This window comes from Lottia gigantea (assembly GCF_000327385.1).
Source record: "Lottia gigantea unplaced genomic scaffold LOTGIsca_264, whole genome shotgun sequence".
Lineage (NCBI taxonomy): Eukaryota > Metazoa > Mollusca > Gastropoda > Lottiidae > Lottia > Lottia gigantea.
In genome coordinates, this window is record NW_008708817.1 from 36,442 (window position 1) to 51,833 (window position 15,392).

General features: G+C 33.7%; 1 protein-coding gene across 1 annotated transcript; it reads left to right on the forward strand.

Annotated features, from left to right (window-relative positions):
* Positions 1 to 1,169: 1,169 nt before the first annotated feature.
* On the forward strand, positions 1,170 to 13,655 carry LOTGIDRAFT_239470 (hypothetical protein). The gene is made up of 18 exons (XM_009056148.1): positions 1,170 to 1,238; positions 2,132 to 2,228; positions 3,265 to 3,302; positions 3,913 to 4,026; positions 4,577 to 4,752; positions 5,301 to 5,492; positions 5,954 to 6,166; positions 6,859 to 7,010; positions 7,398 to 7,595; positions 8,079 to 8,163; positions 8,752 to 8,858; positions 9,579 to 9,679; positions 10,415 to 10,696; positions 11,027 to 11,150; positions 11,625 to 11,718; positions 12,057 to 12,233; positions 12,759 to 13,368; positions 13,637 to 13,655. The coding sequence occupies exons 2-17, from the start codon at positions 2,137 to 2,139 to the stop codon at positions 12,846 to 12,848; spliced, it is 2,235 nt and encodes a 744-aa protein (XP_009054396.1). The 5' UTR covers positions 1,170 to 1,238; positions 2,132 to 2,136; the 3' UTR covers positions 12,849 to 13,368; positions 13,637 to 13,655.
* Positions 13,656 to 15,392: the final 1,737 nt, after the last annotated feature.

Consider the following 15,392-nt stretch of genomic DNA (forward strand, 5'->3'; position numbering starts at 1 on the left):
GCTGTGTATTTACCAATTTATTTTCAAATCATGTCAACAGAATTTATTAGAGGTGCATAGTTTAAGCATTAAGTTTCCTCAAAACGTAATTTATCAAGCGATTTTTGTCAAACTTTCAATCGGAAATGGTAAAATTGAAAAGCAAAACGAGTGAACATAATTATAATCTGGCAAGTCAGTATACCACCCCTTTTCCAGACCACAGTTAAAAAGGCCTCATTAAAAATTAAAGGGACATTCAGTGTCAGGCACAACTTCAGCGTCAATTTTTAGATCTTTTTTTTGGCCCAATTTAGACAATATGGAGAGCTAGGAGAATCGGTAACTTACACCCATCCTTATCTGAGCTAAAAAAAAATCCAGTTTCTGGGACTTTCTGGTCAAACGGATGGTGAATATGTCCCTTTAAATTAAAACTTTTAGATATTAGTTAAGGGACAAATTCCTACTGTACATCGAGCTTTAACATTTACGCTCCATTTGTAATTAACCCTTTTAAAACGAATTCAGTGTGGCCTATACAGATGTAGGCCTAATTCATAATAATTATGTGCTTTCCGCTTTTATTAGTTTTAAATGTCGTTTTTGATAATGAAAACTTTGTTTAGGCCTGTATAACTAGCTGCTTCTTTAAAATTTTTCTACTGACTTCAGCTCTTTTCCGGGCCATTTGAAATTCCAAATCCATGGAGTGTGTAGGACCCAAGATAGGCTATAGGCTTAGCAATAAATAGTAATAAGGATATAGGATTAACATGGTGGCATTATGAATACATCGCGCATAAGCCAAAATGGAAAATGTGCTGTAATTATAGTTTATAAGGCAATACTCCAATAATAAGTATGTTCTCTGGATCCGAGTATGAACTATGTGCTTTTTATAGGAACTTGCTGGACTTCATTGAGCACGATACTAAAAATAGATTATTATATTTCCAAATTTCTATTTTTAGAAATGAATCATTATATTACTACGCGTCAAAATTTTAAACCTGATAATTTTTGTAAAAGATCCAATAAGTATTTCGATCTTTTCTTTCTTTATGGATAGATAAGTTTGGATTTCAGGATATTAATAATTTCGAAAGCGTTATTAAAGAAATAATTCAGATCTATTTCGAATGCGCATGCATTTTACGGTTGTTTGGCTCTATAATTAGTTTTGTTTACGAAAATATTGCAAGAGGAAGCGAATTAAAAGTTAAGAATATTTTCAGCAATTGACAGCATATAAATCGGTATGTATTTTCTGTAGAAACGTGTTAGTTGAAAGATAAACAAGTCCTAGTCCAGATTTAGACCTTTGAATATTTACAATTCTGGTTCAATGCCTATAACAATACATGATTGCACAATCGACCTACAGTAGAGACCAGGGGAGAGGACAAGAGGAAGTAATCTTAGGCCCTATATATTACGCTTGATACCAGAGAAGGTAGAAATTTTATTGGTTTAAAGCAGACGTCATTAAGAGGGCTGTCATTAGACCCCAACTGAAATGAAATGAATGGAGGTGTACATCCTACTTTTCTGCACCATGACCCTTATTGAAGTGGCTAGATGGAAGATCAAAGCTAAAAAATAAACTGAACAAAAGTTAGTTCTTGACTGCTAATGCAACCAATAATAGTGACCAATGCATCCAATTGAAATAAAAAAGTGACACATTTTTTTGCGCGTATCAAACTCAACCAAATTGTGGCTCACAGGCTTTGGTTCGATTTTTTTAATATCCAAACTGACAGGCAACATTGTTAACAAGTAAATACATTTTGAGATCTCATTCACAAGTTACAGGAATAAAGACAAAAAAAATATCATTTTTACCAGCATTCTATCTTGTCTAGCAACAAAGACAAAGATCAACAGAAAAAATGATTCAATTGGTAGATTTAACTTTTTAATGATCTGTGTATCAGAAAATAGATAACTCAAAACCAAACCAACTTGATGCTCAACTTGGGATATGCTGATAGTCATTTATTTGAGGTGAATTGATTTTTACCATGTACCATGATTCTCTGCAGTTGAAGCGAGTTGATATGATTTGCTTATACAAAAACGCCTATGGCTTCATGAATTGGTCTAGGAAATTATCTGTAGAAATTATGTATCATTTTCTATTTTCCAGTAACAATGAATTTTGGCTCAGATAAAGTTTACCTTTATAAAGATGTCGAGTATGAATATGTATCAGATGAAGAATATGACGAAGGCTTGAATGTCAGGTATGTTTAAAATATAGTTACAGAGTGAAGTTCGCCACCTGTTTAACCACTCATATCTTAGTATCAGAAACCTGAATTTTTCAGCTAAGCTAATCAGTAGAAGTGATCACAACTCACTGTCAAGTCCAGAATGATCCACATTTGAAAGTTAAAACACGACTTGTCTTTTCTTGAGACTGTCATTATTTAGAAAAGTCATGATCATAGAAAAGTGAAATTTCTAGTTGTTCGTATTTTTGAAGGAATTATTTGATGTTTGTACATATCAAGTATTTCTGAGAAAATTATTTAAGGTGCAGACACACCAGCCATCTTGGTCGAAGATTTTTGTCGCCTATTGGAATCTTGTCATGAGTTTCATAGACTGGCACAAAAATCTCCAGTTGCTCGTTTTCCACCATATCAAAAATCATGTGCGGAGCATACACTTGAAAGCACATGCAAAATTTTACTCAAGACTCTAATCGGTGACAAAAATCTGCAACAAAGACCACTCGTGTGCCGGCACCTTTATGTATATTCAAGACCCAAATCAACCCCTTGAAATAACGAACTTATCACTAAAATCAAACTTGAAAGTGAAATATCTAATAATATCTTCTCTCTGTCTACAATATTTACAGAATCAATCAGAAAAGTTATTATATTTTTATATGATTTTATAGAGGGTAATTTTCATTTTGAAAGTTTCATTTTCACAAGAATTTTCTTGGAGGGAAGAGTGTTAATTTCGAATGTAATGTTGCTTTGGACCTGAAGATATTCAAAGACAAATGACTTAAGCTAACAGTTGAAACTTTAATTTCGAAGTTTCGAAAGAGAGTAGCTCAAATGGTAAAAGTTGCTGTTCTTTCTTGTCTTATCCATTACCAATTTACAGCTGGTTAAATTGGAATAATGAAGATATTGCCACTTTTATATTGTCACCAGACTTTTTCACACACAACCTCCATTTGTTGACTGTAGTCAACTGTACTACGGTCTCTCGCCAATCAATTCTATGTAAGCTTATGTAAATGTATCTTGTATTTTTTAGTGATGATGAAAGTGATGGTGAAAGAGTAGCCCAGCCAGGTCAGTATTTCAATTTTGTTCCTGCACCCTAGTGAAAACGGCAATGTCATGCAGTGTGCAATGAAGAAATTTTACCATGACAGCAGCATTAGCCTTCTTTTTGGATTGGCTGTTAAGAGATCTTTAACATGCACAGCCTGTAGCACACAGGGCTTTACTTTATTATTCAATCTGAACTTGATTTTTGTCAACCTCTCTTACATCAAAAGCTGTAAGGTGGTGAAAAGCAGGACGTAAAACTTCATTTTATTTCTCTGACCTGCGTCACTGATAGGAGGAAACCAGATTCTAAAAGTTATTATATCGCCCAGATTGAACCCTGGACCTCCAGTTTAGCAAGCAAGTGTCTAACTCTGTGGCTACTGCCGCCACTTTTTTCCTTGAAAAAAGTCATGATTCTATATAATGATCAACTTTTTTATAATTGTAAGTTATATGATCACTATAATATTTTATTTCCTCGTTAGTAAAAAATTATCTCTATAGATCAAACTTTATGATAAGCATAAAGATTAATGACACCATCAAACACCTAAAAGATAATTTAGAAAACCTCTTTACAATCCCTAGCTAAATGGTACTTTTAACATTCTGATCATTATGATTTCAGAGGTACCAAGGAAACGATTTGGAAGTGGTCTGAAAAAATTTTTTGGAAAGTCTTCCAAGTCTAAGTCTAGAGACAAAAAACACCACTGGCAAACAGAGGCGGACAATGAATCAGGTAGGCCTACATAATAATTGTAATTTTTTTTCTCGCATGAAAATGTGGAAGCACAATGTCAAGCTATTTTCAAATTCATTCTTGTACCTTGACTGCAATAGCCACTATTCTTGTATTACAGAATGCAACATTTTAATTGGATTGTACGCCAGCGAATACAGGAAATTTGAGCTCTCGACATTATTTATAATGTATACAATATAATGATCACAGACTTTCTGTCCAAACGTATTCTCGAAACGATCTAAGCGCTAGGATGTCCTAGGTTCATACCTTCTAACATTGATTCTAGGATATCCTAGCGCTAAGATCGTTTCAAGAATATGTGGCCTAATTGCCAGCATATAATCCAATCAGATCACTTCCTTCTGTTGTGGTAACATGGTGGCAGATTACATATTGATTTTAACAAAGTTGAAACTCAATGATTCGACAGCTCTTCCTTGAGAGAGGCAAAATATAGACTATAAAACATAGACGCCTTGTTATTGGACATGAATTTACATACATGAGTATACTGGTATTTGATTTTTATAATAATCTTTTTAAGATCCACAATCCAGGCAAAAGTTTAACAGGGCAAACACCAATGTGATAAGTATAAGATTGGGTGTGTTGAAGGATCCTTGTAATATGCATGCTGGGGATGCCATTCGATGCCAAGGTCAAGATTGTCCAGCTGTTATGTCCAATATTAGTAAATTGACGTCTGGTATGTCTGGCAAGGTAGGTTAATTTGCATCTTCTGTATAAGGCCATCTACACATTTGCTTTGCCAAAAGAGCTCAGTTTCAGTTTTCTTATTTTTGTGCTTTGGTAACGAACTCACTCAAACAGTCTATCCCCATTTAAAATTTTGAAAAAGAATCATACATATATTGATGTTTGAATCATTATTGAATTTTGAATCAAATTATGTAATTTTCCATAGTTTGTCACGTATTTCAAGTAATATGAAACTTATTGTTAAGAACATAAAATATCATAATGAAAATCAAATCAACACTCGAATTTTTGAGTCAGCAGGTTTTTTTTGCTCGCTTATTATTGGAAAGTTAATCCCAGTTTCAAACCTAACAACTGTCCTGATGAGAATAGTTGACAACTGTATGAGATGAGCTTTTGAGAGTACCAGGGCCTTTGATTTGGCTCTATATGCTAGACATGACCGAAAAGGTAGTTCAAATGACCAACGATCAACATCCTCTGTCGGACATCAAGCATAGGTCTGGGATGTTACCAAAAAAAAATACCATGTGTATTGATATTACTAGGTATGGGTATGTGAATTTTGTGGAACCAATAATGAAGTTGATGTAGAAGAAGGTGAAATACCTAAAGATGATGATGTCACATTCTTATTAGAAGCGTCACCTGCGGCAGAAGCTGCTGGTCCAAGTGGTGTTGATGAATCTATTGTTGTATTCTGTATTGATGTTTCTGGTAGTATGTGTGTTTCGACTGAGGTAAGGTCAAATTTTATCTTTTAGCCAGATTGTGTAGACTTATTTTGTTGTCGCTGAGATTGGATGCTTGCTTATTAAAGGGACAGACGCGCCATCTTGGTTGATTTGAGTCTTCGATATATGTAGTTAGTCTTTTTAGAAGTACTAGAAATGTATGAAAATTGCACGATTCCTTCAAAATGATTTCAAACGAGAAATTTCTTTTCCTATTTCTATGGATGTCTTTTCTATGTATGGCAGACTCATCTTTTTAACTTTCAAACGCAGATTATTCTGGACACACATGGATGTGAAGGCTCAAATTTCAACGGTGAGCTGTGAACACTATGACCGTTAGGCTTAACATAAAATTCCCATTTCTGAGACTAAGGTTCAATTGTACAAACAAAATGGCGCATCTGTCCCTTTAATAAACGACAAAGTTGCTTTTCAGTCACACACTTGAATTTGTGGTTTTACAGGTACAAGGTAAACCAAAATTGAGAAGTTCATCTGTAAGAAATGCTGCTAAATTGAATCCTACTGGTGAAGATCAATATTTGCCAAATCAAAAACGTAATGTGACCTACGTATCCAGATTACAGTCTATGCAGGCTGCAGTTGATAAACAGTTAGAGGATATGGTTAAAGAATCTCCTAATAGAAGAGTTGCTATCATCAGTTTTAACAATGAAGTACGCCAATCTTTATCTATAATTGTGATATAAATTGCATTTATTCCTTTGATGTTTTTATGAAATAATTTGCTTAAAATGTGTGTTGAGAAAACCATGGTCTATTATCAGCAACTTTATGTTGTATAGTAATTGGATAACTTAACATGAACCACCAAATAGAAGGTAAGAGGTAAGAGGTAGGTGGAGCTTAAGTATGCTACAACCAACTCATTTTAATGTTATTGCACAGCTGAAGCTCCTAACAGATGAGTTGGTTTAAAGTGATACTACGTCGTAGAATGTACATAAAATTTAAGTTCTCAAGGATGGTCAATATGAGTATATATTCATCAGTGAACTTACCTGGTGTCATAAAGTTACAAATCTGGAAAATTGGAAAATTCATAAAACTAAGTTGAAAAAAGTTTAATCTTAATATTTTTCAATAGTTAATTTCATATTTATGGATAATTAAGTTTTTTGGATTTATCAGATTAAATAAGGATCCTGTTATGTTATTTATGACACCAGGTATATCTACTGATGAATATATTGGCCAAGTTTTAAATTCTTAAATTTTATGTTCATTCTAAGACATACTGGTAGTATTCCTTTAAATATTTTAACTCATAAGGACCGTGGTATATATATCTTTTATTATAATGGGACACTTGAATCTGTTTTATAAATGATTTCAAATTTTTTTCAAGTTACGAGTCATGGATGAAGGTGTGAATACAGACCAGATTATTGCTGGTAAGAAATTAGAAGATGAAGCTGAATTGACTCGCTTAGGATCAGAAATCCAGTTACCCAAGCCAATTAAAGATACACATAAAGCGTTAACTGAAAAAATATACAAGTAAGTATTCAGTTTCTCTACAGACGCCATATGCACATTAAAACTTTCCCTAATTGCACACTTCAGGACTTTGCATTAGCCTAATCAGGAGTAGGAAATCAACTTTTCATTTCTACTGGTCACAAATTTATAGCATATATGGATAAGAGATCTATTAGACAACCATTACCAGAGCTGTTGTTGTGGCTCTATTTGCCGGTCATGACCGACAGGGTAGCTCAAATGACCTATGGTCAATATTCTGCTCCATTACTATCACAGCCAAACGTATTTGCTTGAGTTTTTATAGGTGGTGCTCAATCTCAGTAGGGCTCTGACATTTATTATTTTTATCAACATTTATTATCAAACATCTATTGTCAATGGACTGAAAATTTTTTATTTTAGTCTAGAAGAAATGGGACAAACAGCTCTAGGACCAGCGTTAGTAGTAGCTATGGGATTAGCTTCACGTCATGTTGGTTCTAAGATTGTGATTTGTACTGATGGACTGGCCAATGTGGGATTAGGAAGATTAGATGAAGGGACATCAGAAGAATGCGGTAAATTTTATGAAGAAATGGCAGTGAAAGCCAATGACAAAGGGTAGGTTCTCAAAAGGAGGTAATCCTTTTGCTTTCAGCATTTTCTTTACCTGAAAATTTTATGAAATAAGCTTATAGTTGTAGGTTTATATTCACAAGATCTTGGACAAGTTCAAATTTGGGTATGATTCAACAAATATTAACGCGATGGAGGCCACATTTCTTTTCTGATATTTCTTAAGATTTGGTATATAGGTTTGTATCCACAAGATTTTGGACAAGTTTGAATTTGGGTACGATTCAACAATTATTAACAGAGTTGAAACTCTAGATACACTGAAAATAGATTAAAAGAGGCTTGTAAACTGACAGAGGCAACAGTTTATGTCAGAATTTTATGAGATTTGGTGTGGAGGTTTATCTCTACAAGATCTGGACAAGTTAGATTTTGACAACTGCTTGTTGGTCAAGATAAGAGGATGTGTCTTCTAAGGGATTTTGGCGTCTGCCGTCCATTTTATAATCTTGTTTGTTGTAATTTCAGTGTATCAATATCTGTTGTATCTATCAAGGGAGCTGAAAGTAAAGTGGTACAGCTTGGTAAATTGGCTGAAATAACTAATGGACAGGTTTGTTATGATTTTTCAAAATAACCACCAGTTAATCAAGTTATCAATCTATCACAATCTGAGAGCTGGAAATAAAATTATTGGACTTCTACATTCTACTTTTATACACTTTTTTGATTAACGAAGTCGATTACTACCATGATGTGTGCAATGAGGGAAATTTTGCCAGGACAGTGGCATTAGCCTACTCTTTTTTGATTTACAACTGTTGAAGAAATAGCCTGTAGCACAGTGGGCCTGGTTTTATTGTACCATCCTTTCCATTGTAACTTAACAATTTTTTTGTGACAGTTCCCTTCTGAAGAATTTCCTGCTAACAATGAAGTATTGTTGGAATGGCGAAACCCAAATTTGAGCAATATAGATAGCTCTGGAGGCTTCGCTATCTCATGTTGTACATTATGCTCTATTGATTAATAAAACTAATGTCATTAGACTGCAACTGCGATAGAAAACTTGTTAGATTAAAAAGCAAAAGAAGAAACAATTTTAATTAAATTATCCTTTCAGCATTTGTCATTTTTATCTTTAATTTCTAACTTTGCAGGTTCATGACTTTACTTTCAATTTTATTTCCCAAAATTTCAGGTGAACCATGTGGATCCATTGAAACTAACAGAAGAATTCAGTAACATATTAGCTGATAGAACCATAGCAACTAATGTGAAATCAACTGTCTTATTACATAAGAATTTGTAAGTACCGATATATATATTTTTGATGTAAATGTCAAGGCTTTAGCATATTGGAGGCAAACAAGTCAAATCCCCCACTCTAGACTACCAAACTTTAGATCCTGCTTAGCTCTAGCTTGCTTTATTCTAACTATGAATTCACTACAGCCTACATGTACCATGAACAAAAATGAAGTGCAATTTGAAGCACTTTGCTGTGATGAAAAACTAAATTTTTCGAAAAAGGAAACAACCATATTTTAGAAGAATAACAACTTTTCTTTTGGATTCCATGAGATGGCCTTTGGTATAATTACTTATCATAGATTTAAATCCAGTTTTGTAATTTCTCTGCAAGCTACTGCCTTGTTCATCCATTCTCTTTGGAAATTGTTATGCACCATGAGTTCTAGGTCACTAAAATATTCAACCAATCAAATTATCTGTAGGGTATAAATTTTGGCACCATATTTGAGGAATTTTGGTATATTGTCCAAGATTGACATGGAATAGTGAACTACTTGTAATAGTGTTGCTTGATTGGCTAGCATATATTATGATACATATTTAATTGAACTTAATTTAAAGATGCTAATTCTTAAGATCATGAATTGCTAGTGTAGTTACGCATAACAAAAAATTGAAACAAAGTATTTTGATCAGGATTTCAATCTAATTGAACAACAGTTTAGACAGAAAAACTAATAAAAACAATTTATGGAATATGATTTATACTTGTAGAAAGTTCTCTGATGAAGACACAGAAAGTAATGTGATACGCAAATATATTGGAAATGCTACCGTAGATACAGTAATAACATACCAATATGAGCCACGTTTAGGTCAGTATAGGATTGAATCTTAAGGGGGCATGTATACCATCCATGTTATCAATCACAGTCTCAGAAATAGGGATTGTTTAGCATCTTCACAATATCCAGCTGTAAAAAACATTGTACTTATACTTTGACTGCAATAGCCACTATTCTTAAATCATGGAATGCAGCGATTTGATTGTATTATATGCCAGTGAGTACAACCAATAAGAACCCAAGACAGAAAGGCTGTTAGCATTTTGGCTTTGTGCCTGCCGTCAAGGCATCTGATTGACTGTATGTGCTACCGTACCCTCCAATCCACCCCCCCCCCCCCCTCCCAAAAACAACGCATTCCATTTTCAAATTCTTTTAAATAGAGAAAGAATAGCCTAAATTTTGTGGCCCCTGTTCGACCGTCCTCACCTAATGCTTGCAGTCAAGGTATAAGTAAGAAAATTGTAATAGCTTGAGATTGTGAAGATAGCAATGGCCATACTAAGTGTTCGTGGCTTAATGTAGAAATTTGAGTCTTCTAACAATAATTGTATACAATAATTATTTTGAATTTACATTGAAGACCAACAGAATTTTATGAATCTCTCCTGATGATGTCTTTGAGGTCACTTACAGAGCTATAAATAGTAACTGTGTTAACAGAAAATAACCTCAAGAACTGTGACTTCTCCATAATCCAACACATTTTTGGGCCCTATGCACTGAGTGAACACACACAGAGTGAATTAAATAAATGTATTACAGCTCAAGGTGCTCACAGCAGCAGTGAAGAAACTCAAAAGGATGCAAAAAAAGTAACAGATAAAGAAACAGAAATAGTCAGTGAAACAGACCCACAAGGTAGTTCCAAAATGGTAACAAATCCTGTTAGTTCAACTTGTATGCCTGGTACCAGTACAGAACCAATTCCCAGTAAATTACCATTCCAGTTACAACTGGAATATACTGATGTGGATGGTACCAAAGCCTTAAGAGTTTTTATGAGGGTACTAGATGTAACTACTGACAGAAAGGAAGCTGAAAGAAGTAAGTTGATGTAAACTAGCAATTGTGAATACCATATGTTGTAGAACAACAGTCACTGGTTATTGTTTTATGCAACGGTTCGACGTGTTTCCAACAGCGTCTGTGCCTGGAGACTACGCGAGAAACACCTCATACCGTTGCATGAGAGCTTTGCCAGTGATTGTTGTTCCATAATGCTGTGTCTACATACACTACATCCATTATTTCAAGAAAGGCTGACAGATACCATTTTCAAACATCCAGCACATTTAACAGAATTACAATACAATTTTTTTTTTAAATCATTTCTCAAAATGTAACTTACTGATAAACATTTCTTTGTATATTTAGATATTAATTTAGAAGTCCTTGGAGTTCATACTGCTAAGACTTGTGCCGATTTGGCACTACAAGGGGAATACACACAATCACGTGGTGTGGCTTTTATGAGTCATAGACTTGCCTGGAGAAACACGTAAGACTCAATTTTTTGTTTGTTTTTTTATACATTGATTTGATAATTTGTTGCATACAGCTTGTCATCTTTGTCCGTCTGCCTTTTGCTTGTCAACTACAAGTCTGTATATAATTTAACAGGCTTTGTCCGTCTGCCTTTGCTTGTCAACTACCAAGTCTGTATATAATTTAACAGGCTTTGTCTGTCTGCCTTTGCTTGTCAACTACAAGTCTGTATATAATTTAACAGGCAAAAAAAATCTGCCTTTGCTTGTCAACTATAAGTCTGTATATTATTTGACAGGCGATAAATCTTTGTCTGTCTGCCTTTGCTTGTCAACTACAAGTCTGTGTATAATTTGACAGGCAAAAAAAACCAACCCTAACTTTGCATGTAGTAAGGTAGTTAGGTAGTTTTCGGCACAGTTTTATACAAGGCTTTAGTTTTTGGGAAACTTTGTAAAATAAGGAATATACCAAAATTGTTTTTCAGGAGAGAATCAGCCCCTGTTCAAAGAAGAAATGTTTATAAGAAAATGTTTCATAACCTAAAAGTAGCTGATGCTCATGTAAGCCATGCACAGAAGGTAAGCACTTTTGCATTATATTATCTCCTAAACTTTTGTGTTAAAGGGATAGTAAATAGTTTTTTAAATAGGTTTTGTGTATCAAGGACACTGATAACATCAATTTGTGCCATTCTTTTGTGAAGATATAACCTATTTGAGGAGATAATCAGCCACAGTGCCCAAGGAAATGGCCTTGCAGTGATGACAGTGTTAAATTCCACTGCTCGTTTTTGTGGATTGCAGAAGATTCGGATATCAGATTGCAATCTTAAAGGTGATACATCTCTATCAGTGGATAATATATAATTAAATAAATATATCTCTTTAACTACGGTGTTTTCACATTTTGATTATAGACTGAAATATCAAAATATGGAAGAAGTCACAGTGATTCAGAAGGAGAAGATGAGGTTGATTTTGTTGGAGGATCTAAAGAGTGTTGTGAAATGCCGGCAGATCGACCATTACCACCATTGGGTGCAGCAGCTCCACCATTAGGTGCTTCTGCATCAAGAGGAAAAAAGATGAAAAAAGTAAGTATGAGAAGGTGCTTAGGCTCAGTTGACTACCAGCCTATTCTCATCTGGTGATGGGTTTTAAATTGTCGTAATGGCAAGAGCTAAAGTATCAGCATAAGCAAATAATTGGGATTTGAATGTCTCCATTTTTCAAGTCGGCTCAGCCCTTAATAAGTACAAATATCATTCCCTTGTGGACAGATCAAGGACCAGCTGGCAGACCAGATCCTCAGGTTCTCGTGCCAAGTTTACATCCATGGCCACCACAGCCCCATATACCTAAAACATGGTATGCCACAGATCTTTGGTCATTATTTTCAACATGGCAACTGTGTTAAGTCTCTTCTATGCCAAGTTGACATACCCAGTTGCAGAGTGGCAGTGGGTGTCTAACACTGCCTCATTAATCATAGCATCACTTATTTTAGAAGAAATGTAGACCAGTAAAATTGTGTTTCCCTTCTGCTTAGGATTGTTGCTATTATCATGACAAACCCCTAAATGTATTGTTTTTGACAAGAATTTGAAATTGAATTTCAGAAAGCCAAGAGGTCAGAAGAAGTACCAGATGATATGGCTAGTGAAATTTATGCTTTAAAACAAGCCAGAATGTCTGATTTGCTGTCATAAACAAACCAATATGTTGTTTTAGTGATAGTTCTATTAGCTTAATGTGATGTCACCAATATTCGTAGGGACTCATTTTTCATGAATTAGGTACACAAGTTGATTTAACCCTTTGAACTCTAATAGCTGCTCATAGTATCACGAATACTTGTCTTATTAACTGTATTAAACTAAGCCCACTGCACTTCATTTTGTGGGCGTGGAAATGAGATGCTATTTAAATTTGACCGATCAGATCAGTAGAACATGGTCATGTAAACAAAACACAACATTGCTATTTGCTGCTGCCACGTAAATATTCCAAAGTAAAGTTTGATTTTTCTCTTGGCTTCAATTCTTTAGTTAAAATCTTACTTTATTCTGTAACATCCATATTAATCAAAATATTTAATGACACACTGCTTTCATTTTGTTTCGCAAACAAAGCATCATAAGGAGTGATTTGTTTTGATTGGCTGAGATTTTACAAGCAAGACAGCAGGGCCAATTTTGATTGGATAATATCTATCTATGAATACGTAATTTATTGCTTGTATTACCATGGTATCTAGGAAGTATGACATATGGGGGCGTGGTTTGCTTACTAGTGGCTGCTCTACCAGCCACCATTTTACATGATATTTATCGGAGCAGTGGCTGTAAAGCTCCCAGAGAGTGAAGTGATATAATTTGAATTATGGTTAATTGTTAAAAAGGGATTGTTAAGAGATTTTCTAACAAATCTCAATTCCCGGCAAGTCCACAAAACGTAAGTGATCGATGACGTCACTCATCTCAAAATATGCTTGTATGATGTAAAAGCTGTTCGCGATTAGTGACATCATCAGATCATCAGACATTTAGTTTTAGTGAAATTGAAAGAACCACAGATAACTACTTGAAAATTGGAATGGTGCAAATTGATGCTATCAGTGTCCCTGATAGCCTTCACATTCAAAATTTAGAGAACCTCTTGAAGGATTTTTCTAAACAAGGGTTTTGCTTACTGGCAATTAGAATATTATTGTTTTTATCAGTTATTCCTATATAAATATATTTGATATTAATTTGTTATTATGATAATGGTCGTTGGTTTTTAATTAACTGGTTATTAATTATTCTTATTTAAACAGTCATATTTTTCAGCCAAAATGGTTGATATATATTTGTTTTTCAGTTATTTGTTATCAGTGTCATATGATTTATTTCATTTTTTTATTTTTGTCGTTGCTGTTTATGTCAGAATATTTTGACAGTTGTCTGTTTGAGTACAGTCAGAAGACATTATACTCTGTTAAATGGGGATTTATTATACCTCCCAAGAAAGTATTCATCTTTCCAAATATAATTGAGTTTGGCAGATTCAAGGTATCTAAAGAAGTTTAAAAGATGCAAAAATTCGCCATTTTTCGAAAGATACCATTGAGTAGTTAGCGAATCTTTCAAACTAAGTCAGTTGATAGTGGTCAAATCTAACTATTTGTATCATTTTCCCTGAATGAAAAACTATTTCATCTGCAAATAAAAATATACGAGGCAGCTTGTGTCTTCATAAATATGTGTTTGATGTTAAAATTAGATATATCAAAGATACAGGCAAAAGAAAACCATTTTAACTTTTTTATATGTGATGCTTTTGAGCTCTGTATATTCACCATTATATTAGCTTCATCACTTATTGCATATATAAGTTTGATAGAATAACAGAAACAAATTTCTACCCCATAATATCACATTTTCATGGAAATCAGATTTTAAGCGTTGAAGATTACATAAGTTATTAAGCTGACAAAGGTCAGCCTTTAGACCATAGTTTTCTAGGCACTTTCAAACATTTTTGAAAAATGTTTTTCCTTGCATATGAATATGACACAACTAACCATTGGTCTAATAATCCACAAAAAATGAAATAATTAATTAACAATTAATTTGTTATATCAGCCTGTATTTTATATTCAATGTTAACCACTTATTTATTGTATAAGATTTTTTTTAATAAAATAAATTACAAAATTTGTATTTTTAATGGAAAATATAGAAAAGCTTCAAGAATGTAAAATGTCAGACCCACATTGTGTTTTCACCTAATTTGAGCACAGTTCAAAATAAAACATATGTGTTTTGGAGAAAAATATCCCAGGACAGCTTGTACAGGCCAATATTCTAAAAAAAATTATTAATTTCATAAGAGAACATGAGAGCTTTAAATCATAAAAAATAAAAGGTTTTAATTCATGGTAGCTTTAATACTTAAAAAATAAAATGCTTTTTATTGTAAGCATTCTGTAACAATTAAAGACATATTATTATCACAAGTACTTATGGCAATATGTAACAAAATCGCACCACTAGTAAAACAATGAATATATATCATATATATTTAAAATCATGATACCAGCCATGATATTAAATATCAAATTTTGTGCACATTCGAGTCTGTTCAAAACATAAAAGAGCTGTCAACTTTATTTTTGGGGAGACCAAAAAGAAATTAGAGATATATGAACTAGACTTACATGACACTTCCTAAAAAATTTTTAAAAGGGTAGGTGAGCCATTTTTGACCAA

Coding starts and splice junctions, on each gene's coding strand:
- LOTGIDRAFT_239470 (XM_009056148.1), top strand. CDS start 2,137: ATGAATTTTGGCTCAGATAAAGTTTACCTTTATAAAGATGTCGAGTAT. Junction 4,753..5,300: donor CGTCTGGTATGTCTGGCAAG/GTAGGTTAATTT, acceptor TGATATTACTAG/GTATGGGTATGTGAATTTTG. Junction 8,164..8,751: donor CTGAAATAACTAATGGACAG/GTTTGTTATGAT, acceptor CCAAAATTTCAG/GTGAACCATGTGGATCCATT.